General features: G+C 39.2%; 2 protein-coding genes across 7 annotated transcripts in view; both read left to right on the forward strand.

The window, feature by feature from the left end:
- Positions 1–40: 40 nt before the first annotated feature.
- On the forward strand, positions 41–10964 carry dmbx2 (diencephalon/mesencephalon homeobox 2). The gene is made up of 4 exons (XM_067596501.1): positions 41–6704; positions 7271–7443; positions 8828–9003; positions 9790–10964. The coding sequence occupies exons 2-4, from the start codon at positions 7278–7280 to the stop codon at positions 10282–10284; spliced, it is 837 nt and encodes a 278-aa protein (XP_067452602.1). The 5' UTR covers positions 41–6704; positions 7271–7277; the 3' UTR covers positions 10285–10964.
- A 1753-nt stretch (positions 10965–12717) lies between these two features.
- The window catches only part of csnk1g2b (casein kinase 1, gamma 2b), a 37700-nt gene continuing 22532 nt past the window's right edge, over positions 12718–27885 (forward strand). For 4 of the 6 annotated variants that reach the window (XM_067596506.1, XM_067596510.1, XM_067596509.1 and 1 more), the window contains exons 1-2: positions 12718–12865; positions 16271–17087. In XM_067596506.1, coding sequence (XP_067452607.1) covers positions 16860–17087 — 228 coding nt within the window. In that variant the 5' untranslated portion in view covers positions 12718–12865; positions 16271–16859. Of the gene's footprint in view, positions 12866–12944; positions 13110–13403; positions 13694–16270; positions 17088–27885 lie in introns of those variants that run through there. The other 2 variants (XM_067596507.1, XM_067596508.1) reach the window with 2 other exon arrangements.

Consider the following 27885-nt stretch of genomic DNA (forward strand, 5'->3'; position numbering starts at 1 on the left):
TGCGTTTCGTCCGTCCAGGCTATATGTCCTTTTTAACAGCAGGTGCAGCGGCTGTAATTCTCCTTTCTTCAGCAGATGTGTAAATTGGAGAAAATAGGAGTGAAATGCTAAACTGAGAGGCCCATCCTTTCTTCGGTGTGTTTGCCTATTAAGCTCCTCCCGTCACATGTCAGTATGCATTTCCCCAGGCCAGGCCACAGACCCCAGGTATTAAAAGAGCCAGTTAGCTGGGATCAATAGCGACACAATGTTCCAGTGACAGGGAGGGGGGCTTCCTAGTGTTTATTGAGTGTTGCAGAGATTTTGAACATGTGGAGCAAAGCAGCTTAGAGGGGTCGTCTTCATTATCAAATTCGATCAGTGCCTCTCTTTCTCTCTCCTCTGTGATCACCTTTGACTAGAGGGGGTCACGAGGGGGAGGCTGCTCTGAAACTGACCCCATGCTGGGAGATGGAGAGCTGCATTATATCTGTGCAAGAGCCAAAGCAAAGAAACACTTCAGTGCTACTACATCCTGAACTTACTGCTCATGGTATGTACTGTAGGGTTGTAACTAATGATGATTTTCATCATCGATTTATCTGTTATTTTCCCTGTTCATCGTTTTGTCCAGGAATGTCAGAAAATAGAGAAAAATGCTCACAGTTTCCTAGATTTGAAAGTCTTATTTCCTCCAACAAACAGTCCAAAACCCAAAGATACTCTGTTAACTATCATAAAAGACAAAGAAAAGTAGCAAATCCTTAAGTTTGAGATGCTGAAATCAGCAGATTTTTGGCATTTCTGCTTTAAAATGATCAGACGATTATCAAAATAGTTGCGCCAATCGATAAATCAGCTAATCGATTTGGCTCTAATGGTATTTTAAAGGTTGTTTATCTCTTTCATCCCTAACCCATTGACCGCACTGAAAAGATCAAGCTAATGCAGGTGTCAGAATAAACTGCAGAAGATGCATTTAAACAATCAAAATAACCTTAAAGACAATGTACAGTACATGTATAATTTAATTCAAGTTTAAATGAAACTCCAGCTCGCTTGGAAGTCGACCAAAATCTTTATTTACACAGTTAGTTTTGTTGCTGAGCTTTATAAGACAATGATGAAAAGATGGAGACTAAAAAAGACCAGGGTCTGTTTTCTCTCTGTGGTCTGAGTTCACCCCTGCACCCCGGTCTAGCCCACTGTGGGTGCCCTTGACCCCCCGGACACCCACAGCTGCCCGTCCCTCTCTCTGTCTTTAATCTATAGCTCTCCCGCCCAATTAAGAGACTGATCTTTACTCAGTCCCTCGTATTGATCTGCTGGTGTAGCTGCTTATTGCCATGCTCCCAAGGGCTGGACAGGAGATCATAAGAAGCTAATTAGAAGGTAATAAGTCTCTACGTCGAATAAAGAGGGAATTATTAGAGTCTAATGTATTTTCAGACCCACAACTCTAGTTCATATCAATAAAATCAGACTGATGGATTAAAAGTTAGGTTCCTTGAAGCTGCCATAAAACTATCCTCTCATTTAAATTCCGCTTTCTGAACCAGAGCTGTCTCCGTGTGTGTATGTTTGAGATTTTTTTTTGTGTGTGTACTTGGTGTGTTTGCAGCCAGGTCAATGTCAGTCTAAGCCCTGAGTGTGTCATAGCCAGTGTCAGGCCTCACAGCGTGATCCTGGCACTCAGAGGGGCTTAAGAAGAGCCACTGACCCGCCGCCCGCTCTCTCTGTCTCTCTCAGGTCAAAGGCCAGCCGGCCCTATCGATTCCCCCCCCGATGAAGAAGTCTTTAGCTCCTCCGCCCGCTCTCTCCCCTCCCTGGCCCACATGCTCACGTACCAACGTCGCGGTCCCAAAGGCCTCTCGATTGTGTTTTGCATACCGATCGATCCAGTTTGTGTCCAAGGGGGCCTTCCTTTGAGATAACTGACAACTACAAAGGTCCCCTCCTGACAGGCCCTTGTCAATACAAATTTCCACTATTGATAAGCAATTAAAGAAAGGCTGGGCATAAGGGCGTTTGCTTTCTAAAACATCTGTTAAACAGGAGACGTTAACAAAAAACTTCTTAGCAACAAAAGAAGAAGACAATGACCAAAAAAAAAAAAGAAGAAACTTGACTCCTCCTCTACCCTCACTCATCTCAGCTGCCTCACCGTTTCCAGCCATGCAGATATTTTTCTGAAACATCAACAAAGAAAATACAAGTAAAACAACAGAAAACAACAGGTGTATTAATTGATTAGTTTATCAACAGGAAATTAATTGATCATTTAGGCCATTTTTTTCAGAAATATGTTGAACATTCTCTGATTCAAGCCTCTCAACTGTCAACAATTGCTGCTTTTCTTTGTCTTATGTGAAACTTAACAGAACATTTTTTGGTTTTGGAAAACTAGTCGGACAAAACATGACATTTGATGACCTTACCTTGAGCATTTTTTTTCTCATCTTCTTACTTTTTATAGATCATATGATTGATAAATGATCAAGAAAATAACTGATAGATTAATTTGAATATAAAAATAATTGGTAGTTTCAGCCCTAATTGTGTAAATGTATTTGTTTTTCTCTTTGCGTATCAGGTTATCAAATAATTTTATTTTTGGAGGCTTTTGGAGGCTTATTGATTCCATAAAATAATTTTCTTTACCGCTTTTTTCATCATTGCTTCAGTAAAGCGCTGCCTGGTAATAAATGATTTGCAGTAAATGCAACTTATGTTTCCCACAGCACAGAAAAATGTTTAACAGGGCTTGTAATAGCTAAAGTTTAAAGCTTCATGTTGTTTGACATCAAGAAGGATAAAAACTGAGTGTTTTGACAGTGACTATTCACTGTATTCACTGTAATTCCCCGTGCTTGGTGACAACAGTTAATAAACCTGCGAGTTTTCACCTGCTCAGTGGTGAGACGGTTGTCAGTGATGCGACTTAGCCGGGGATAGCCTTTGTTTTTTATTCACTGTAATCCTTGCATGTTTAAGTGGATCCTCTGAGAGGAGGATAACTCCTTTTAAGCGGGTTTTAAACACTACAGGAGGGACCAAAATCCAGTAACTTCTCATTTACCTACACTTCAGTCTTAAATGCAAGGTACTCACATGCTGGTGATTAGTCCTGCTGCACCGTGAAAAAAGAAAATCAAGTTGAAAAGCTGTTTCATGCTGGGAATTCACTAAACTACTGGTTATCTGAGGGACTAATGAGATAAGATGTTGTGTTTAGAGTTCACTGGCTGTTGTGGGAATTTAAAAGACGAAGCAATCAGTCAGTCAGCGAGCTTTCAGATGACTGAGAACCGAGCAGCTAATTGAAGGAGCCATTACTCATTTCAGCTGAACCCTGGTCGTCTTGATGGGTAGGAGGTGAACCCGGCCGAGCCCTGCCTGGCCCGCAGAAGGGGAAATGATCCAGGGGGGGCAGCGAGTGAGTCAGTGGTGGCGGCTCTGGGATGGGGAGGGTCACACACAACCACACTCTTTGTGTGCCTATAATCCCCCCAGCCAACACAGCTTTGGCCAGGTTTCATCATGAAAGTGCCATGAAATAACTACTTTTTTTCTCTCCTCGCAGTAAATCTCCCCTAATCCTGCGGGCTGCGGAGACAAAGGCCTCTGGGACCTAATCCTGGAGCTTTTAGTGGGGCTGAGGGGCTGGCCGACAGAGCCTCTTCTAAATGACTTATTTCTATCAGACACTAATATAGCTTGACAGCCAAGAACAGCGAAAGGAGGAGGAAAAAAGCCAGGGGAGAAAAAAAGAGCACAAACATTTTCACATATTTTGGAAGTCTGAGCAGACTCTGTGTGCGAGTGTGAGTGGAAGAAGTGAACCATAGTTATAGGTCTACACCCTCAAAGTACACAGCAGTGGAGACGTCTCACATGTTTATCTGTGAATATTGATAATAACCTCAAGCTATTTGTTTGTGTGCAGTTGATTTCGGTGTAGGAATGTACCTGTAGCATCGTATTTTGCATCAATGTGAAATGTGAATGAGAAAGTGATTTGACATCTTTTTGCCTTCACAACACAATGAAATATCAAATTGCAGAGAATTACAGTACGTTACAGAGCTTAGCGGTATTCAAACAAACTTTTGGGAGTTTAACTTCTATATTTCAGCCTGCCTTTGTTATCTGGAAAGACTTTATTGTACAGTAAGTACAATAAACTCTACAGTCAGTGTCAGTTCCTAAAGATTTAACCTTAGGTCCTTGTTTGTTTGTCATTAAAGTTTAATGAGATTAACTATTCTTGTTCACCTGCTCTGCATATATGACACCTATTGCATGTCTGTCCTGGTAAAGGGGTCCCTCCCCTTTTGTTCTTTCTCAGTGAAAAGAGTTTTTTTCTTATCCAAATTGAGTCTAAGGATAGAGGCTGATGTATACTATACAGATTTTAAAGCCCTCTTATGCAAATTTTTGATTTGGGGCTATATGAGTAAAATTTTGGTAATGAGAATTATATTTTTATCAGTGTGAGTGCTGTGATTTTCACATCATTGTGTACAACTGCCTACAACAGTGGTAGAAAAACTATTCAGACCCTTTACTGAAGTAAAGGTAACAAGACCCAACTGTAGAAACACTCAATTATGCAGAATTATGCAAAAAATTACCCCTGTGAGTGTTATATTATTTCATATTATGTTATTAGATCATTATTGTTGATGCACTGATTATTAAGCAGCATTTTACTGTTGTAGTTAGTCGCGGTAGAGATCATTTTAACTATTTCACATACTTTTTAGGTAGTTTCATCTATAAAAATGTATATTTTATAAGCTCATCTATTTTATTTCTATATTTTATAGGTATTTAAATCTTCTTTTGCAAAGTGACTACAACTGTCAAATAAATGTAGTGAAGTGAAAAGTATATTATTTTCCTCTGAACTGAAGTGAAGTAGAAGTATAAAGTGGCGTATACCATCAGATACTAAAGCACAAGTACCTGAACAAGTAGCCTACATACTTAATTGTACTTTGTTACAGTGGATTCAGAAAGTATTCAGACTCCTTCACTTTCTGCACGCTTTATTGTGTTGTAATTTTATTTTTAAATGGATAAAATTGCCATTTTGCCCATCAATCTACGCTCAATAACCCATAATGACAAAGTGAAAACATGTTTTTAGAAGTTTTTGCAAATGTATTAAAAATCAAAAACGGAAATCTCTCATTTACAAACGTATGAATATTTTCTGAATCCACTGAATCGTCCATGACAGAGTAAGAAAAACTAGATTACAATGTTTTTTTTATTAAAAAAACTCCATTACAAGTAAAAGCTCTCAAAATTTTACTTAATAAAATAAAACATAATGTAGTTATGTATCAAAACTACAATGCTACTGAATGCTAAAGCTACTAAAGCAGTATTTTAATGTTATAGCTGGTTGAGGTTTTTAGATATAACAATGCATCATATTTTATAAGCTTATTATAACTTCCATATCAACTGTCTTTAGCTTCTATACATCAACTGACACTTAACCTGCTTTCACTACTTACACCAACTGAACCTTTATAATGAACCTAGCCATTTTCAGCATTTTCTTCACAAACGTTAACCTTTTCTAGTTTACAGTTTAATCTATAACTAGACTTACATATCTTATAAGTGTAGAAATGTTCAAGGTAATACTGGAATCAGCACATAACCAATAACTTCAGCTTTCAATTAAATGTAGTATTGTTTTTATTGGGGAACATACTGTAGGTGCTGTACAAAAGGGTGAACATAATGACATAATGACAATGACAACAAAATAAATACATATATCAATAGAAATGTAGTAAGAAATACTTGGTTTTTTGTTAATTAATTGAAAAAAATTCAAATTAATTGTATTGGAGTAGAAGTATGAGGTGGCATGAAGTGAAAATACCCAAACATAGTACATGGAGTGAAGTGTTTGAGTAAATGTGCTTAGTTATCTTTCACCACTGGAATATTGTCTATAAGTGACAGTGATGGAAAATCTCGGTGTGGTTGTTTGTGTCTGCAGAATAATTAAATGATAAAAAAAAAACATCAGAGGACTTAATTCTTTCTGCTGATTTGATGTTTTTCTTGGTTTGGTTGCCTCTTCCTGGGAAGACTTCTAATTGAGCTCCTCTGGCTCTTAAGAAATAGCTCTCAATGGGTAAAGGTTCAGATTAACTTCACATGGTGACAGTTTATAGGCAAAATATGGTGCCTGTTAGCAAAACAAACCCTTAGAGAAAACCCCCTCCGAGGGGAGGCTGTCAGAGGCAGCGGTATGGGAGAAAGAGGGCTGAGAAGGAGAGGACAATCAAAGGCTGCTATTTTAATCTGTCCTGCCTCGGAGATTAGCCGACCACATTGTTTTAATTGTTTTAACGGGAGGGAATGAAACGCTCGCTTATAGGGGGATCCTTGGCATAAATCTCTCAAGTTCAATAGCTTCAAAAACTTGAGCCCCTTGCAACCCCCCTCTCTTCCCTCATCCCACCTAATCCCGGCTAATACCTTTCTTTCTATTGGCTAATGGCTAAGGGGAGCCTGGGTAAATGCTTCTTAAATAGTCGTGGGTGAGAATGGTTTCGGAGAATTAGATCCGTGCCTCGACAAAGAGCGCTTCTGTGCAGGATAAGGCCCAAACTGGACTGGGAAATATTGGACTAACAGCTCGCTTCGGTGCGTAAAGGCGTACCTGGACTTCATCCTCAGGATTTGGATATCAGGTAAAAAAAAAATTAAAAAATCAAGGAAAAACCTGTATATTTTGTAAGAAGTTTATTGTGCGATGTGTATCAGTGAAATATTTAGTTATTTTAGTTCAAAAATGTTATTTTCATGGCTAAAATATATGATAGAGGTGTAAAATGGGTGCAAGGTGTGAGCACTCAAGTGAGTCCCCATTTTTCTTGCAGCTATAGACCAAAGAAGCCAAAATTAGCCAAAAATGCAATAATTATATTGGCTACTTTAGGGACAAATAATAACTAATATTGCCTTTAATAATGTTCTCTCGCAGATGTATTTAGGGTTTTTTTGTTTATTTTTGCTCATCATTGTGATATTTTGTCAAATCAACAAGTAACAACATCTTCATTTATTTATGAATTCTTCAGTAATTGTTTCATTATCCCATAAATGTAGATGTAACAAGTGTATCCAGACCTTTAAAACCCCAAAAGACTAATCTATAAGGACTATCTGTGATTTGAAAGTGGGAGCGGCCTCTTTGTTCTCTTAATATATCTCTTATCATACAATCAGTTTAATGGTATTTTTCCTGTGTCTTTAGCAACAACATGAACTCCTTGAATTTCTGCTGGCAGTCCAGCGGAGGTGTGTATCCTCTCCGCGGTGTGAACTCGATGCTGTTCGACCTGCACCACCAGATGGCGGAACAGTACCACGTTTACTCTGCAGCCAGTCCCACAGCGCACACCCTGTCTGTGGCGGAGAGGCTGGCAGGTGGGTCACCAGGGTCCCGCACTGACACTAATACTGTACATGATAGAGAAAGAAACATCCGGCAGTTTAGTTAAAAATGATTTACTGCCAACTATTTAACCACTTATCAGTTATAAAATATGATATACTGCAGATTTGTTTTAGTACATTGTGACGTTATGATGGAGGGGAAGTGAAAAGTGACTAAATTTACTCAAGTAATGCGTTTTGAGGTGTTTGTGCTCAAAAGTGTTTCCCTTTTAAGCCACTTTACACGCCTAATTCATTATATTTTAGAGGAAAATGTTTTGTTTTTTTACTCCATTAAATTAATTGGACAGTTTTAGATATTAATAACTTTGCAGATTCAGATTGCTTTTGATTTTTTCATTGACTCAGAACCATCATCACACAGTAAAGACAATCATAACAGAACAACGGCATCCGGCAGGAATGAAGCACAATGTAAATTACTTAAACGAAGGTAGAACATTCTTCAAAAAGGCACCTGATAAATCTACAAATAACTTTTATTCTGTCTGACTTTAATATCGAATGTAATTTAAACATAGATGCATGGTTTAAAAAGTATTTTGGCAAATATTTTCTCTATGCTTACACACACTTCTTGCATTCAAACAAAATGAGACACTCATTACAAAGGTTTTACATAGAAAACCTATGATAATCTTATTTTATATGATCCATTGTTATAGATTAACCAATCAAACAGTATATAAAAAACTTAAAATTAACTTTATCCCTACCAGCTACAAAATAATGCAGTAATAATAAAACAATGATATAATATATATAATAACATTACACATTGCTACTTTTACTCAGGTAAAGTATCTCTGTAGTTCTTACAACACTAAAAAGATCTATACAGTAAAGATTTACAGATTGGTGACAAATTAAAGGAAAAACCAGAGTAAATAAGTTGAGAGACATACATTCAGATGCATCCGTATAGGGAATGACGAGTCACTGATTGGTTTGATGGGTAAGAAATTGATATGAATCATATGATGTGGCTCTCACAGTCACCAGATCTCTAACTGATTAAACTCTTTTTGAGTTTCTGGACAAATGTGGTCTCCACCACCATCATTCAAAATGCCAAAGACTGTATCTCTTGCTTTAGAAACCACCTAGCAGCAAAGTTGTTCTGGTGGTTCATGGTGGCCTTACGATGACACTATGATGGTTTTTCCTTAATTTGACACCCATTTGTTTGTCAGCCTAACAAATTTATTCAGCAAATAAAAAGCTGACTCTAAAATCACTTCAAATTGAATCAACCCTCCACTAAACAAAAAAGTGCACACTACTTCTCAGGGATGTTCCTCAACAACCCTCTACTGTCTCTGTAAGTATATTTTGTTTCTCTCCGTTCCACCAGAGCTCATACTGGAGGCTCGCTATGGCAACCAGCAGAAGCAGCGCCGCAGCCGCACGGCGTTCACCGTGTCCCAGCTGCAGGCTCTGGAGAAAGCCTTCCAACAGACACAGTATCCTGATGTCAGCATGAGAGAGAGGCTGGCTATCTGCATCAACCTGCCTGAGGCTCGCATTCAGGTCGGAGCTCACTCCACCCAACACCCGACTGTCACCTGAAACCATGTTTGTATAGCTGTTTTGGTTTTTGGTCAACAAAGACCTGGAAAGCATTTATAAAACCCTGCTGTGCCTGCCTTTGATATTAAAAATTAATTCTAAGACATGTAACTTTATTGGAGTAAATAAAATGAATGATATTAATCTTAAGAGCACAAATATTTCTTATTTTAAAGAATAAAAACAATCTTCTCTGATTACTGCTAACAATGAAGTGCTATTTTTCTGCTGCCTTCTAACGTTGTGCTTAAGGCTGCAACAATGGATTATTATTTATTAATTTATTGATCATTTTGTCTATAAAATGTGAGAAAATAATGAAAAATGTTGTTTATAATTTCTTAGAGCACAAGGTGACGTCTTGACATGTTGTTTTTGTGTGATCAACAGTCCAAAATCCAAAGATATTCAGTTTTAGCTTCAAATTCTCACATTTGAGAGGCTGCGACCAATAAATGTTTTAAGGAAAAATGCTGAAAGATTATTTGATTATCAAAATAGTTGCTGATTAATTTTCTGTTGAATCATTGCAGCTCCACTTGTCTCAATCACTTCTTTTTTGTTTTATTTTCCTTTTTATGTCATAGGATTTCCTCTAAATTTGTATATATGTTCACATTTTCTTTAATTCAGTCTTTCAAAGTTAGTTTTCTGTTCACTTTTAAATTGAATTGTAAAGCGTGTTGAAACAGCCTCATATGTGAATTGTGCTAAATTAATTATACTAACTCTCTAACTCTCCTCCAGGTGTGGTTCAAGAACAGGAGGGCAAAGTTTCGTAAGGGTCAGAGGTGCTCCCCGCCCTCCAGAGACCACAGTCTGGAGGAGGCACCACCCCGCAGCAAAGTGAGACAGGAGGAAGACAAACAGGACATCTCAGCATCACAGACCGACAGCAACGTCCCTCCTCCTCGCTGCCCTCCTCCGGCGGATAAAAGTAGGGATCTTTGCCCCCCTCTCGCCCCCTGTACAGACTCTGATGTTCCCAGGTGCCCCCTTCGACTACACTCTCCTCCACTTTTCCCCTTCATGACAGCGGAGCGTTACAGCCACGCACCTCACCAGCCCGTTGTAGGAATGCTGTCCACCGAGCTCGCCCTCCCCCCGTTGTTTTGGCCCATCATTCAGCAGCACAGCTCTGCCCTGGAGGTTCCTCCATCGTCCGTTACTAAAAACTGTAGCCTCTCCCTTCAGACTGCTTGTTCAAGTAAAGATGTGCCTCACCCTCACCTGGGGTTGTAACTGTGGACTTACAGACCTGACACAAACAGCATTTCAGCTCCATGTGGACTCAGGTGCACCTGAAGCTGACCTGTGTGGAAGAGGACTACAGACGAGCACTAGATATGCATTTCTGTTTAGTTTTATTGAATGCCTGTCTGTCTAAAGGGATGTAAAGCTGTACAGTTGCATTGTTTGATAAATACTTTCAGACATGTTTTTTTTTATAATTAATATCTACACACAGGCTGCTTCCTGTTATCTGCTGTTTCCTTCATCATTATATCACTATATGTCATTATATAGCCGGCTACACAGCCAGGTAGCTACACAGTAATGACGATGACTAAAGCATTTGAGAAAGGCTCCTTATTGTAACAAAGCACTGCAACATAGAAATGTGAAATAAAGATATTTGTACCTCAGTTCTGTGTTTTTTCCTGTGTTTTGTGAGGCTGTATAAGGTTACTTGTAATAATGGCAGTGGGATGAGTTTCACTCAATTAAAAAGTATTTTGGGACTCAATCATGAGCAACTGTTTAGTATAAGTCTCTAATTCAATATTGTCATTTATTAGCAGTGGAATTTTAATTGTGATACAATAATAACATGTTATCATTTTACTAAATCCAATTGTACAGATTAATTACTCCAAGTGAACTATAATTAAACTCTAACAATTCATTCTTATTTTTTTATGCACATGCTGACACAGTTAACACGGATTAAAGATGATTTTTTATGTTATTTTGCAAACATTTGTCGTGTCATTATATATATTGGTATGAGAAAATGATTGTAAGTTGTCTGGATATTTTGACACATTTCATGAGACTTGAATGTCTTAATCATGTGGCCAGAAAGTCAGACAGGAAGCGTTTGTTTCGACAAAAACCAAATATTAGAAGACTGCATAAAGGAAAACTGGTCACACGTAATTGTAGTCTTTTTAAACACTGGTATATTTCAGCTCCTCAATAAGAGACCTTCTTTATGATCAGAATTCCTCTATAAAATGTCATAAAATAGTGAAAAATACACATTACAGTTAACCAAATTTATTCAAATCACTTGCTTTGCCTGACAAACAGTCCAAAACTCACAGATAATCAGATTATTATAACAGCTAACCCAGAAAAACAGCATTTTTTCAAATGTACTTAAAGTATTAAAGTAAAAGAAGTAGTTTGGTCCCTCTGTCTGATATATTATTATGTATGACATCATTGGATTATTAATACTGAAGCATCAGTGTGTAAATAGCATGATACTGTTGAAATTGCTGGAGGTGGAACTAGTTTGAACTACTTTATATACAGTTAGCTAGTTTAGTCCAGTGGTTCCCAATCAGTGGAACAACATAAAAGGCACAGGAATAGAATCATATGTTTAAAAAACAAAACAAAACAAAACAAAACCCCAACAGAAGCAGGAGAATGGAAGACAACAACTAAGTAAATAAACAGAAATGAATAAATAAAGATTGTATGTTCACATAAGTGAGTTCTGAGTGTTGAGAAAGTACTAAGGCACTTTTGTAGCTCTTCATATATTCATTTCTTGCTTATATTTGACTTAATTTATTCAGTTATTGTATATAATTTAGCCTTTAACTGTATTTTTTCCTTTACCTTTTTTAACTTATTGGCTGCTGTGACACATCTATCTATCTATCTGTCTGTTTGTCTGTCTATCTATCTAGCTATCTGTCTGTCTATCTATCTATCTAGGAATGACTATATACAGGTGAGCCTGTTTCTGTGGAGTGTAAACAGGATACAAAAAGTGCAATGAAGTGAAGTGTGCAAGATGTGTTGCAATAAATATTAAATGGTAAAAAAGTGACATGTTACTTTATATACATATTGTAGTTGGTTATATACAGCAGTGGAGCAAAGTCAAAGTGGAGTCCAGGGATCCCCAGGGGTCCTTGAGGGGTTTCCTGGGGGTCCCCAGAAAAAAGGGGAATGATTTATTTTCACTATAATTCCATCTATAAGTAACACAATGACAGGATGTATGACTATTTTGGTCATTGGTTTCATACACTTTCTGTAATAAAACATCTAAAAGCAAACATCTCATCAAAGGGGGTCGGTGGTGTAATTTGTGTCAGTTTAAGAGTCCTTGACGTGAAAAGGTTTGAGAGCCACTGATGTACATTATATACATCCTGTTCAAACGGGAGAATGAATGCAGGAGACTTTTAATTTCTGCAGGGAAATACAGCAAATTAGGTGGGGATGTGGAAATTTTGCGTTTGTGGATTTAAAATGTAGCCATAAATATATAAAACTTGACACTGTACTTATAACGAAACTGTTCTTGAGTCGGAAAAATACAATTACATCATATACAGTAAAAGTATATGATCTAACTTACGCACATCTTAGTTTATTCACCAAACCAGTTGCGTCAGTTTTTCTGCGCAGTGGCGCCGTATGAGTGTATGAGCCAGCGTGACGCTGTGCCCGGGTATCGGCAGCTGAGGGAGGCTTAAAGAGACAACAGCTAAATCATAGCAACTTAAGGACAAGGCAAATTAAATGAGAACGATTCCCACACACGGAGAACCATGACTTCGACAGCTTACGTTTAAAGGTAACATGCTTTTTTCTTTGGCGGCAGAAACTCACTCGTAGCTGTTGTTTTTTTTTTATTTTGAAGACGTCGTCTCGCCGTATTTTAACGTTGTTGCTAATGTTTCGTGTGCTAGCTGAGCGGTAAGAGAGACCAGGCTGCCGTTGGTGAGCAGTCGGTTGTTGAGGATTAAGGAGTTGCCCGGCAGTGGTCTGGATAATAGTGGCTATAGCTGGAATTTGAACTCAAAAAACGACACTTTAAGGTGAAACAATTATCCCTTTAATCACACGGTTACTACAGTCGACAACATTAGTAACAGCGTCGCTTGGGAGAGTTATTTCTCAGCTATTAAGCATTTAACTAACTAACCAGGTTAACGTTAGTGTAACAGTTAGCTCAGCGAATGTCAATCAATCAATGAATATTTCATGCTCTGTCCTGTCCTGGTTCGCTAGCTTTGTACGCTTATGATACGGTGATGTTAACAGATTAACGCTGTTTTGTTTTTTTAGATCAGGCCAAGAGAAACGGTGTTTTTGATAAGTGCTAGCTGTGGGTTAGCTTGATAGCTAAGTCGCGAAGATCAACGTCTAACGTTTATCGATTAATTTAATGATGACCGTGTGTGCTGCTGGCATTTATAGACCATAATAAAACGGGATTAACAAGCACGAATTGCCTGCGAATGAAAGATATGAAGCTAAATTGAGCATGCTACCTAGCTATCGTCAGGACAGCTGGAGACTATCTGGCCTTGTCCGCCGACCTAACACCAGCCAGCGTTAACTAGTCTCATGTTAACGGTATATCAGCTATCCTGAAGACATTTATCGTCGGGGTTTGCTAGTAAGATTTCAATTTTTGTTTTTCTCTTCGTGTTTCTTCGGGTACTTGGTATCACATGAAACTAACGTTAAATGACAGCTGCCAGCTAGCTCTGTTAGCTAACATAAGCTCAAACAGACATATTTCTTACCGCGGTCGAGAGAAAATGTAACTAACGTTGTGGGATGAATGTTTATTGTCAATTTGAGGCTCTCTGTGTGTAGTTGGATTAATATCTCTAACGTTTCGACTCGATTATGTCGTGTTATTGCTAGCTAACCTAGCTGTATTAGCTGTATTACTGCAATTGTGGCAAGCTGACGTTTCACCGTCTAACGTTTACCCCATGATTTAGTTTTGGCGTTTATAATCACTGATACATTTTTTGTCTCTTGTGTTTTTAAGTGCCACATCAAAACTTAAAATATGTGGCTATTCACGTCGTATGTTTTAAATAAATTGGCAACTATATCAAACAGCTGACTTGAAAAACAATACACAACTTCCTGGAAGGAGACAGTCTAGCCATATGGGCCAAGACTGCCAAAAGTAACCTGAGGCAGAACATTAGGTCTATGTTGTTTTCCAGGGACATATCTATCCTTTTCTAATATACAATCATAAACATACTTTTGTTTCTAATGCATGGACTAGTAATGTCGTTTTTTTGTGTCACCTTGACAAGTCAGGCATAGTGCACTTTGTCATTTCAGTAGTTGTAATAATTTAACATGCAGTCTCTAATGGCTTTTACCCACCCTGTTTATTGTACTTCTAATCTTGTGACTAGGTAGGCTAGTCTCTTCTTTCCCTACAGTAGATATCTCCGTGCGTCATGCTACAAGGAAGACATGACAGTGTAATGATTGACTACATACCTGGTTTAAATGTTTTGTTTCTCTCAGCAGGGGATTTTCAGTGGATTGTCGCTATGGGCTGGGTTATTGTTTGTTTACTCATATATTCAGGCTCCAGTTGGTAGTGTGATGTTAAAATAGTGTAGCTTTGCCTCTCCCATTGGAAATTGTGTACTAAACCTAGTTTGTGTACAGATAAAAAGGAAGAAGAAATCATATGTGTGATTCATTCAACAATCAAATGACTTTATACAAGATTTTTTTTTACCATAAGTTTGTCTCATAATGCTGTATCTTAGTCATGTGATATTAGTTCTTAGCCAGTCAGATACAGATGAGCTAACTGTAGACTAGACAGTATCCAAATCTTTCCAATAATATGCTTCCCAATGATGCAAATGTTACGATGAGATGGGGCATTACAGCAGTCATTGATCCATGTAAGTGCCTTTCTATAAGAAAGAGTAGCTGCCCATCGCTACGGTCTGCATTACCTGCTCTCTTCAGCACCACTGACCTCTTAGATCATGGACGTGGGGGAGTTAGGAGAGCTGCTTTGGACAGAGATGGCAGCATGCAGTTATTAGCTGCACAGAGATAGTTACAAAACTGAAATGATGATTGTGATTGACTTTGTTTGTGCCTGGTGCTGATATCTTGTCACTTTTTCATCATGTAAGCATCTTAATGTAAATTAAGACATATGTATTTGCCTAATTCTGGCCTTTTAAATGTATATTTATACATGTTACCAGTAGTGTTTACTGTACTAAGTTTGTATCAATGTGAGGATCTACACACCTGCAAGAGGAGCTGATGATTGAGCCTGAAACTCAGCTTTAGACACATTAATCTCATATGTATGTGTCTATTATATCATCACAATACATCTTTGTGATCTACAAAATCTTCTAAAGGCACTGTGATTTTGGCTTTCAGAAAATAAGTTTAATTATAGAATAGGTTATTTTTTCTCATGTCTGAAGTCCACTGTGGAATATTTCCACTCATATTGATTGCTTTATTGAATTTGCCTTGCGTTGGTCTGGAGCAAGATCTCATTTCAGCTGTAGTAAGGAACAGCCACAGTAAACATAATTTGATCTTCAAGTAAAAGGTTTTTTTTTTTTTTAAATTTAAGATTGATCTACTTGGTTGTCCAATATTTTGGCTTATATTGATTGCTTCACAGCTTATGTATATATGGTATTTGACAGTACATTTCATTAGAAGTGCAACGAACAATTATTTTCATCATCGATTAATCATTAAGTTGTTTGGTCCATAAAATGTTAGAAAGTGGTGACATCCTCAAATGTCTTGATTTGTCCACAACCCAAAGATATTCAGATTACTGTCATAGAGAACTAAAGAAACCAGAAAATATTCACATTTAAGAAGCTGGAATCAGAGAATTTTGACATTTTCTTCTTAAAAAATGACTCAAAACGATTAATTGATTATCAAAATAGTTGGCAATTAATTCAGTATTTGACAACCAATCGACTAATCGTTGCAGCTCTACATTTCATTGAGAGGTTATCTCACCTGCACTTAGTAAACATAGTGAATATTAGCTTCCTTCATATTTTAAAACTTATTTAAACTGTAAAACAGGCCACAAGATATTATAGGCTCAAGTAATGAGTGAGTTTAGTCTACCTCGCTGTGCTGTTGTTACAGGCGATACAGGGAACTTTGTCATAGCCTATGGACTAATTTCTGTCTGTTACTTTCACAGATATCAAGCTGACATCAAACCCATCCATTACCTGTCTGGCTCGTCGCTGTTTGCTCTAACTCTGGGTTACCTCCTCTGCTGTGGCCCTGCAACATGGAGAGTGTCCACTGTGTCACTGAAGGCTGACCAAAAGGAACGAGGCGCTCCAGAAGATGTTCCCAAGTGGCCTTGTGGATGCAGTAGCTGGCTATTGGAGTGCTTTTTTATGACTAGCATTGTATGTGTGTGTCTGTGGGCACATCCTAGCACAACCTGCCTATTCTTCAGGCAGGGACATGCTACTCTGAGACTGGAGCTGGAGCAACTCGCAAGAAAGGAGCCCCTCTAGTAAACAAGGAAAAAAGAAAAGAAAAAGGAGTGTGCTCAGCAAAAGAGCTTTGTGATAGACACACTGGGCACTTCAGCTGTAGTTTCAGCTCATTTAAGTGTCTTCTGAACCATTGCACATTTTAACAGCAACACCTTTCCTCTGTCTTGTGAGATTTGTCTCCCTCCCCCTCCTTAAAGTGTCCTCTGTCATCGGTATTGGAGTTTCTATGGTTTGCATGGCTGGAGAATAACCGTGGAGAGGCCAGGGTATCACAAGCTTATGGATTTTGATAAGAGAGGGGGCAAGGGAGAGACAGAGGAAGGGAAAAAGATGTCTAAGACAGCAGGCAGCAGGACTGGACATGGGGGCCGGAGTTCAGGGACCAATTCTGGAGTTCTTATGGTTGGCCCAAACTTCCGTGTTGGTAAAAAAATCGGCTGCGGGAACTTTGGAGAACTGCGGCTGGGAAAAAACCTCTATACTAACGAATATGTGGCCATTAAATTGGTAAGTGCGCCCTCAGGGTTTGTGTAATTTGTGTAAAACTTGATCTCATTCCACTCATTTAAACACTTGTTGTGAAACCTCACCAATACTTACTGTACTTTTGAGAAGTAAAAAAAAATGTACTGAAAGCATGAAATACGAAAGCGAAATGTGCGGTAGAGCCTCTGCAGCTGACTCTTTGACCCAAGTGAGAGACACAGGAAGTAAATATGAAACGTCTCTTACCACCTCCTCCTCCTCCAACAGTTTGTTAATGAGTCAACCATGCTCTGCTTGTGTTTATCAAAGAGGTGAAGAGGAATAAGCTGAGACTGGACTGGATAATATCTTAAACCATGTTTTGTTGTTTTTCTATAGAGCTGCAGGCAACATTTTTTCTCCTTGTCATATGTCAGTGAGAGGGCAAACTGAAAGTAAACAGTGTGAAGTGTATTTTCCAGTACAACACAAGTGACATATTTTAGATCCTTGAATATGCTCTCAACACCACTAAAGGTGTTTTTTTGTGTGTGTGTGTGTGTGTGTTTTGGAGTGAAATCCATGCCTTGAGGATTTTATGAAATTAGACACTTGATATAAAACATTGTACTTTGTAAAAGGTGATTTGTCAACTTTTACCTACCTATATCCTACATTTTCCTCATGTCAATTCATGTGGAAGCTCTCCCTCTAATCAGCTCACACTAGGCCTTATGAGCAATCAATAATTTACTGGGTCTCTTTGTTTTGTGTCAGCGTGAACATGTTTTCTTTTCTTTTTTTTTTTTGGAGCTCTGGTTTAAATGCATTTAGACGAGTGAAAAACCACATGAAATGTCAAGGCCTGTTTGTTTTCTGATTGTTCCATTCTAGGTCAGACACTGACTGAGCTGCTCAACCATTTCCTCTGCACATCAACTTTCCTCTTCACATTTTTTCTTTGTCACTTGTAGCGCTTTGATAACCGGCATGTATTCGTTTTTCTCTGACGGTGCATTAATGCAAGCATAGCCTAACCCAGACTCTATTTAAGTAGTCATACAGGAGTTGATGGAGGCTAGGCGTCATCTCCACCACAGCTACACTGGTCTGTGTATGATTATTCTTACATTTGTATCTCCCAGGGAGGTCATTATCTCTGAACGGGCCTTCACTGAAGGCTTTGTTAACCACATAGAAGGCAGAGGTTAGCAAACAGCTGTAATTGCAGTTCTCCTCTCCTCTGAAATCTTTAGTTGTGCATGCTGCCTCTCCCCTTGCTTGTGAACCCTCCCATCTGTTTGGGTATTTTTATCCCCATGGTGTCCAGCTATATCTGGATCTGACATTAGGGCCATAACACTGCTCCATGGATCTCGTGGCCCACTGGACCCAGCGTTTATCTAAATGTAAAATACTAAGAGGAGGAAGTGTGCTAATGGTGGATTATATTGTCATCATGTACTTGACAAATTGGACTCCTGTTGTTTAGGTGTTTTTGTTTTTTTGTTTTTTTGGTTTGGTTTATTTTTGGGCTGACCTCTAGTGTTGTTGGGGCTGACATGGAAAGGGCTTCTCCCGTGTCAATTCTCAGGCCAACCCAGACTCACAGTTGTCTGTCCACATGTTAATGTCTGTCCCTGATCTCACAGCTCTCCGGGGTAACCCAGTGAATGTCACTGCCTGTCAAGTCAGCCCTCAGAGGCTGATACTGAGCTCTTCCTTATGGACTAAAACAAATAACAGCCCTGTTATCTACAGCCACCTGCTAACACATGCTTGGCATCAGTAGTGTCTCCTCAAATCCTAACTTATAGATAGAAACTAAAACAGTTGTTGGTAGTGTGAAGCACCAGATAATTATGTCATAGTTTGATAGAATCTCATTTTTGATTGGATAAGAATCAAGAAAATATCAGAAAGTACAATAACACATGTATGTGAAATTAAGTTGTATATTTGGCTTATAATTAATTACTTTTCATCATTTCTTTTAGAAAAATGTCAATAAATGGTGAAAAATGACAATCACAATTTACCAGAGTCCAAGGTGAAATCTTCATAAAGCTTGTTTTGTCCGACAACAGTCCAAAACCTAAATATATTCAATTTATGATCATGTAAAAAAGAGAAAAGTAGCAGATCCTCAATAGATATATCTTAACAGCCGTTGGTCTCAGTGAAACTCTTAAGGAAGTATGTTACTTTGTGACTGATTAAAGGTTGTTGATCTAAGTTAAGGCAGTGGTTGTGGTTAAATTAAGCTTTGTTTAGTTTGAAAAGTGTAGGTTTTTATCCGGTTGGTTACAACTAGTTTAATATCTCATTGTTCCTTTGTTGTAAAATAATAAATGTTACATGTCAGGCTCCAGAGGACAACACATAGTGATTACTCAGTGTTCAGCTGGTTGGTGTTTTATGCTGAGTGTCTTGTGTACTGACTTGCAGAGTTGGGCATTTGGGTGGTGCCTGCTAGCACCTGGGACAAAGGTGAATGCCAGTGTCACCCTCCTCCACCACGTGATAGCAGAGATAGAGATGTACAGCAGGCCAGTGCACTAGATCCTCTGTTAGTGGATCTAGAACTGCTGTAAATGTTGCTGCGAAAAGCAAGAGAGAAGGGGGAAACTGCTGAGTGCTGAAAGGTCGTCTTTGTTAGCAGGCCTTGTCGACACACAGTGGTTCAGTCTTTGGTTCAGCTGGGTGCTTTCTCACACTGACAAACGCCTGTGTGATGGAGGCAGGACTGTATAGCCACTGCTGTATGTGCACTGCAGGCTTTACTCCCAGAGGGAGATCCCGGTGTCTTAAAGAAACACCACCATTTAATGTCTGCTGTTTGCTCTCAAGGCTTACTGTAGAAACTACCACCCATCAGGCTCATTTAAAGGGTTAAGGGTCTTTGTTATTTTCTTACCCACCACCATCGCCATCCATCCTTTCCTGGCATGGTGACATAAACATCCACTGAGAAAATGACCATCTAATTCTGTCTAACTTTTTCCCAAAGCGTTTCATGTGTTACACTGTTTTCATTTAAACGTGTTTGCTATCTTGCTGTAGTGCTCCATCTTTGTGCCACTGTCTTCAGGCTACTGTCGTCTCAAGGTCATCTGTCCACTCTTAACCCCATCATTATGTTCGTGTTCTGTGCAGGACAAACACACACACACCCGTCTAATCCATTATTTGGGCTCAGAGAGCTTCTTGAATTGGTTTTCAGTAACATTTCCACCAGTCCACCCTGCAAACAGTTGGAGTTACAATCTTTACAGCTTGTATTTCGTTATGGCCTCTTTTCTTGTAGTTAGTAATTCACCAGGTTTCCCAGAAAATTCTACCTACTGGCACAGGATGTAGATACTAAATCAGTGGTGATTTATTGGTGCAATAAATGCTGCATGTAGTCCCTTTTTTTTTAAAATAACACATACTGAAATGATTCATGTTTGCCTTTGATCTCATTTTGTAGAGGCTGTTTGATTCCCATTTCTACTGGAGACTATTTTACATCAGTATCTTGATTTGATTTTAGATAATCTCATGAGCCCCTTTTTTTTGGTTTGTTTGGGTTTTTAAGTCTGTTTTTGTATGTGTAAATAATTTTTGACAGGTTGGAGACAGATCAGCGGTGCCTGTGAGGCACGCTGCATGCAAAGATGGTATCAGTAACAAATCATTTGCAGGTAGGGCTGTTGCAAGAACCGCGATATTGCAATACCACGTTATATACAAGCAAACCGTGGTGGATGGCAAGCAACCACCACAACCATCTTGTGTTAACAGTTTTTCTTTCTTCGTGAGGCTAAACCCTTCTTGTTTTACGCCTCAGTGTGTGTGTGTGTGTGTGTGTGTGTGTGTGTGCATTGAATGTTCGGTGGCTCCCCTGGTCCGGTCCGGTCCAGAGGATCCTGCCTGCTGCTCACTGAGTTTTTGCTCATTATGGTCCATGGAGCCTCACACGAGCCCTCCCGCCGGTAGCATCCAGGCTAACAAGCTAACCTGGCGCCCAACCCTCATAACAGACACACAAAAAAGGCGCTAATACTGCATTGACCACATACCGTGCTGTTGAGCCACCCTTAATCACTGCAAGGGAAATTCCATCACCATGACAGTCCTAGTTGCAGGCTCCTCTTTGTTGTGATGAACACTTTTGACTGTGACAAGTGGTCGTAATATCTACCCAACATGGGAGGAGAGCGATAAGAGGATCTTATAGTAGAGACTTACTATACAGCACAGTGGCTCCCTATAGCTCAGTGACAGGGGTGATACTGGAGTGACCATCTAGATAGACAAACTCTGAAGACACAGAGGCGTACTGTGCATTGTGTGCCTGCTATGTACATACAAAGCAGTGTTTTAGCCTATACATGGTGGCAGTGCTTGGTCAAAGAAAGGATAGATTTCAGACTTGAAATTCAAATTGACCCTAGTCACAAAAAAAGAAGTCCAGGCTTCCATTTGAAGCCTGTGACATTAGTTGGTCTGGCTGAAATGACAGTCAGATTTTATCAGCTGAGGCTAATTAAGGTTACTTCCTTAGTTGGCCAAAAAACAAAACTGACTGTTGTATGATCAAACATGTTTACCTCGAAGAAGAAATGAAACTGTGTCTGAGTGGAGAGTTGTTATTCAAAATGACAACTTGTTATTTGAAACAGCCACATTAGCTAGCTAGGTTTGCAATTCAGAGGAGTAATCCAAATCGTAATCCTTTAAAGCTGCACAAATTAATATTTTTACATGAGCAAGGGGTCAAATGACCATGTGTAATATCAGAGACGTGACTCCTAATGACAAACCTGTAGAGAATTATCATCTGCCTCTGCAGTCTGCCTCAGCTCTATAGAGTGTTTCAGTGTATTTCAGCTCATTGTTTTGGTTTTACAACCTTCAAACTTGCCGTTTTCTTCACTTAAACTGCTCTTATCAACCGTGTTTCTGGCAGCAGCAGGCAACTACTTTCATAGAAAAAGCTCCCAAAACCCCACTGTATGTTATCTGCACAGCATCAGTTGCACTCTGACAAAGATAGTGACTAACTACTGAACATAGTAGAGCACAGATGCATTTCTCTGGAGGTGGTGAAGACCAAAACAGAGCATGTTTGTTAGGTTGCCAGAAACCAGACTTGCTTGATATTAGACAGAATTGTCAACTCATTTCACTCCGTTTCCATCTTCAGTCATCATCAGTCTGAAATTGCCTCCAGTCTGATTTCTGTGGGGAGGGGGATTCGATTCGATCACCACTAAACGCTCCGGCTCGTGGTAACATGGTGGGTGACGTACTGTGAGTTGGGCAGTGCTTGGTTTTGGCTTGTCTATCGTCAACATGGCGGCTGGGTCACAAACTTTCTCATATTATAGCTAAACAGTATATTAAAATATGTTTCTGAAAACATTTGAGGTGATAAATAGAACAGAATCTTGATTCATATTTGATCAGCGCTGCCTAGTTTTACCTCATTGGTTCCACAGCTTGACAACGCTTGACAACAGCGTTAGTCCCGCCTTTGGCGCTGATTGGCTAATCGTTAGTCCCCCCGTGGCGCTCATTGGATCAATTGCTTTTTCAACTGAAAAGCCACTGTTTCACGTAATGATGTCAGACAAATCAGTCAACTCAGTGGAGTTGGCAGATTCAAAGGTCTGGACCCAGGCTAAAACCAGACTTTAAATGAGAGCTATTGTTGCTCCGTATTTGCTGAATGTGTAAATAGGCACCAGTTTACACATTTACTAACGTGTTAGCTACAACAACTTTGTAAGCCAGTAATATGTCAAATGTGTTTGTGATGTTCAGCTTGTTGTGAAGTTAGTATAGAGGAGGGTGTGTATATATTTGTATGTACGGGGAAGGGTGAAATGTCTCCTGGCAGACTTTTGTTTTCTCTGGCTGAGTCACTGATGCAGAGGCATAAGAGTAAGGCAGTTTATATGAGCGAAGCCTCTCACACTGCCGGTCAGTCGTGATTCTCTGAAGGAAATCTGAGGTGTTGTATCCAACTCTCTCCTAGCTGCCTCCCACTGAAGCATGATAAGCAGTTCTTGTTGCAGTCTAGCTCAGCAGCTTACACCAGCTCGCCATGAGGCAGTTGTCGAAGAACTGTGAAGGCACAAAAGCTCTATCAGCATGTTTGGCTGGAATTAAAGTGACATTTTGAAGATTTAAGTTCTTCCCTACCCTGCTCGGGCTCTCTAGAGAGCATGCTGGGCAGGCTGAATGAATAAATCCTTGGATGTCAACAGCATGTAAAAGCCTACCTTCAGTCAACTAGCTAATCCTCTAATGAATCAGTCGCCGGCAGAAACACAGTATGTTCACACAGACACATTGTTGCTTTGAGGATGATTTAGTAGCTGGCATAACCTGCACAGGAGAGTCTAAATGTTGTTGACTTCAGGGTAGCAATAAGAACAGTGTCAGTATTTTATGTAGAAATACGTAAGCACAAACTGAGGCTGCCCCCAAAAAAATGGCGTAGGGTGTGGGCAGCGAGTCCCATGTAATTGTATGTTCCAAGTGTACATCCTGGTTTATACCAAAGCAATAGTCATATTTATATTTGAAGAGTTTCTCTTAGGAATTATAGTGACACAGTATTCTTCTTGTATTTGCTAAATTACATGTAATGTAGGCTGTAGCAATAGTTTACCAGTTTCTCCTATATTGTTGATTATTGTGACTGACATGAATTCACACTGCACTGTTCTGTCTTCACTTTTTTATAGCATCATAATTGAAGTAGTAAACAGAGCCAAAATAACCAAACCAGAATCAGATGATGGTAATTCCACTTTTTTTTTTTTTTTTGCCGGTTTGTTTAGGATCATCATCCTCCTCCTACAGGGTCCTGCAATTTGGGAAGAGACATGTGAAAAAGGGTTACAAGTCATACATTGATCATCCAGTGTGGATGTGAAGACCCTTAAAGCTGAAAATGAGCACTTTAACCTCAGTCATTATTGGATTTCAGATCCAACATATGCTATACAAAATGTAGCTGAAGTAGAGATCCAGGACAATCAAAAATATATCTCACTGTGCTATTATTTAATGACTGTGTTATTAGCTATGTCAGAACTCAGTGGAACAATTTATATTGCGTAAAAGTTAAACAAATCAGGGAATACACAATACAATACATTGTACTTGTGCCACGCTTCGCTCTTCTATTACATGACAAAGGAGACGTGCCTCTTGGCTTCATGTGAGTGGAACTTCCCATGACTGCGTAGATCATTGGCAGCATTGTGTGCTGAGTTTACCCTCCTATGACTATAATAGCTGAATTCAGCATGTTTTTAAAAAGCCAGCCCATTTTACATAGAATTTTTTTTCCTTAAATCTGCCAATGTCACTGGCACATTTAAGACGGTTGTTATACAGGTTTTTTGTAATGTAGAAACAAGCATGAGAAAAAAAGTCTTGACAGCTGATATGTTACATCAATAAAGACTTGTCCAATTCCCGTAGTTGATACCTATTACATATAATATAATATATACATTATAACTATCAATTAACATTAAAATAAAATCTGAAAAATGTGTTTTTATCTACAGTAATTATAAAATGTACATCTCTAAGATCCACCAAAAATCTGATAATGATAGGAAACATGGTATTGTAACTGCTGTGTTAGCCCAATGAGATAACATGATACACCATTAATTGCCTTGATGCTACCTCTCCATTGATTTAAATGTACCACACTTCTCCCACGGCCTTTTACAAGTAGACAAATTACTCATCTGGCCTAAATCATGACGGTAATTCTGAATCGGCATACAAAGTGAACCAAGGTCACAAGCCGCGACTACCCCCGTGTACTCATCTACAAAAAAAAAAGTCTCTAACATACAATTGAAGTCTAATTCTGGTGGTTTTAAGCAGCGGCTGATTATTACACTGGGTTTTTAGAGCAGCTGATGGCTCCATCTGGGCATGTTAAATCTGAACTGAAACAGGAGAAGTGCTGGACACCGGCCAGCTGTTGCTCTCTGACACCGCTCACTCCTTAACACCACCTTCCAACCGTAGACACCTCCGATCATAAAGACTGCGTCGATAGAGAGAAAGACACACGCGTGCCACAAAAACATTCACAGGCATCAATCTTCATTTGTTTGAGCCGTACAGTTAGCAGTCACAATCGTTAATACTCGTATTAATAGAATAGAGACATTGACATTTGAGAAGCTCTGTCTAAGATGTGTTCAGTCACATTGCCCGTTGCATATTGTGAAATGGTTTACTGGGGAGTCAGGCAAAGGTTACAGTCTATTTTGGGTTTTGTGCATAATGCTGGGTCTATTCCCCTGGACGTGGCACACATAGACATACATATGCACGCCCTTAATGTCACATAGGCTTTCCAGATGATAATCAACACAGATGTTTATTTATGTGTCGCATTACATCATCCCAGCTGTCTGTTTTACTGTGCTATGCTGTTTTTGAATGCAGGATCTTGTTTGAGGGGTGAAAGGGCACTCACGTATATCATCACCACAGAGCATCATATGTCCATTAAGACCTCACAACTGTGTGTGTGTGTGAAATCAATATTGTGGTTTTATAACGACATTAGCATGATTGTATAATTACCATCAGTATTTGTAGAATATTGGCATAATGATAAATGACTGATGGTCATAAAAAAACATTTATTAGCCTATTGATTGTAGTTAAAACTTGACAAGTCTCTAATGCAGGATTTAAAACTGCATTTCAGTGAGTCAGAAGATAAATTGTAGTCACAGCAATCAACAGAATGACTCTATTAAGGTAGAGATATACTAGAAATTTAATTGTAGGTCATGTTTGCATGGGTAAAAAATGGCTGGCAACATTTTTACACAGCCACATTTGTCAGCAACACTAAAGAACTGTTGCAGTTTTCATGTTTTTTCTTTGTTTTAACTGCATATTTTCAGTTTTGGCTAGATGCTAGATATGCAACACGTAGCATTTAGGCATCACCTGTGGTTTACTGTCTGTTATTTACTGCCCTTTAATTTTATTCAGATTATATCTATCATTTATAATTTTCTTTTTTCCTCTTCATTCGGTGGTCATGACTCCATCCAGTCGCTGAGGTCAATTCTGATCTTTCTCAGCTGTGTTGGAGCAGAGATCAGATTTAGCCTAGATGACATCATATGCAGTTGGTTAATCCCAGGAAGAGGACTTTGTGTGGCGCTGATGGCTCACTCCATCCACACAAGTCTGCAGAGGCTACCGCAGGTTAAAATACAGAAACCACTGCCTAATCCGTGATGACATAATCATATATTTGTACAAGTGTTTTACTAAGAGGGATCCTTGAAATGGCGCATAACATTTCATCTCACACCCCATCCCCATGCTGCTGTGGCTACAAGCTTTTATCCTACTAGAGCAGTATTTGCTGGTAACACTAATATCAACAAATCTGTAAGCTTTTTAGCTTTGAGCAACGGTTAGTATAAGTCTGTTATCACTATTTCCTATACGTGTCCATCACTGCAGTTGCTTTTGTAATTTGACTGAGAAGCCAACCAGTGATAAGGGTAGCAGAGATGGTGGTATCTGACTGGCTGTTGTTGTTTGGGGAAGACTGCTACTTTTTCCTTGATTAACAAAAATTTTATATTTGATTTATGAGATGAAAATGCCAGAAACTACAATTCTGGCTGCATTCAGATTAAGTTTTATAAACGTAATGCTGCTTTGAAAAGAAAAGAAAATGTCTGTGAAGATACAAAGTATACAAACAAACAAACAACCTGATGCATAGACGCAGATCAACAATGAAACCCAAAGGTTTCATATTCCAGCAAATGATTAAAATAGTATTTGCCATCACTGTAATTTGATAGAAATGATGATATAAGCAATATGTGTTGTCCAAAATTCAATTAAACATAATCTTATAGACAGCTGAGATGTGATGGCATGTAGCAAAAGAGAGTTAAATGTCTGTAGCAAAGGAAGCATACACCCAGGCCCCATTATTGCAGCAGAATACAACACAATGTTGGTGGATGTCACAAGAAAGTATATCAGGATATATTACTGTATTGATCGTCTGTTCCAGCTCTAGTAGCTGGTGTCATGGCAGTACCTGATAAAAGGTCATTAAATTCCCTAAACAGAGTAATCTAGAGAAAACGTCTCTCTCCTCCAGACTTACAGCAGCTGTGACTTTTGTTTCAGTACATTATCATAGATTCAAAACATGTTTGGGCGCTGTTATCATGCAGAGACTCACCGTACAAGGCCCATTGGGGCTCAGCGACACTGAACCCAAATACACAGAAACATAGAGTCAGTAAATCCTGCTGCAGTGTGGAACAGCTGAGGTGGAGAGGTTACTGTAGCAGCAGGTCAGACAGGGAAGGGCCCTTCTGGCCTGTGGGTCAGCTGCCCTGGACACAGGCCAACACACTCGGCAAAACGCTACTCTCTGTGTGACACCACACAGGGTAACCAAAAATTCACTCGGTTGCTCTCCAGCTCAATATCGCAAGTAAGCTGACGTAAAAGGTGAATTTATGAAGTTATCAGGAAATTGTTTTCATTCAAACAGTGACTTCTCATGTTAAGATAGACAATAATATGAAAGTTTTTCATAATACGTAGGCAAAAGAGGATAGGGTGCAGGTGAGCTGATTTCAAAGTATAGTTTTCTGAAGAAATAAAGCTTCAGTACAGTTCCCTTTCCCCCCCCTTCTTCTTGTTTGTGTTGCGGCAGCCCTGCCATGTCAGAGGATAGCCCTCATTCTGAGCATGTCGGCCCAGGGAGCAGATCAAATGTTTGATATGTGCGAGAGCTGAGAAAAATCCT

The sequence above is a fragment of the Thunnus thynnus genome, chromosome 8, assembly GCF_963924715.1.
Source record: "Thunnus thynnus chromosome 8, fThuThy2.1, whole genome shotgun sequence".
NCBI lineage: Eukaryota > Metazoa > Chordata > Actinopteri > Scombriformes > Scombridae > Thunnus > Thunnus thynnus.

Excerpts from the sequence above, each read along its gene's own strand:
- dmbx2 (XM_067596501.1), top strand. The coding sequence starts at position 7,278 with ATGAACTCCTTGAATTTCTGCTGGCAGTCCAGCGGAGGTGTGTATCCT. Across the intron at positions 7,444-8,827 it reads TGTGGCGGAGAGGCTGGCAG|AGCTCATACTGGAGGCTCGC; the intron begins GTGGGTCACCAG and ends CCGTTCCACCAG. Across the intron at positions 9,004-9,789 it reads TGCCTGAGGCTCGCATTCAG|GTGTGGTTCAAGAACAGGAG; the intron begins GTCGGAGCTCAC and ends ACTCTCCTCCAG.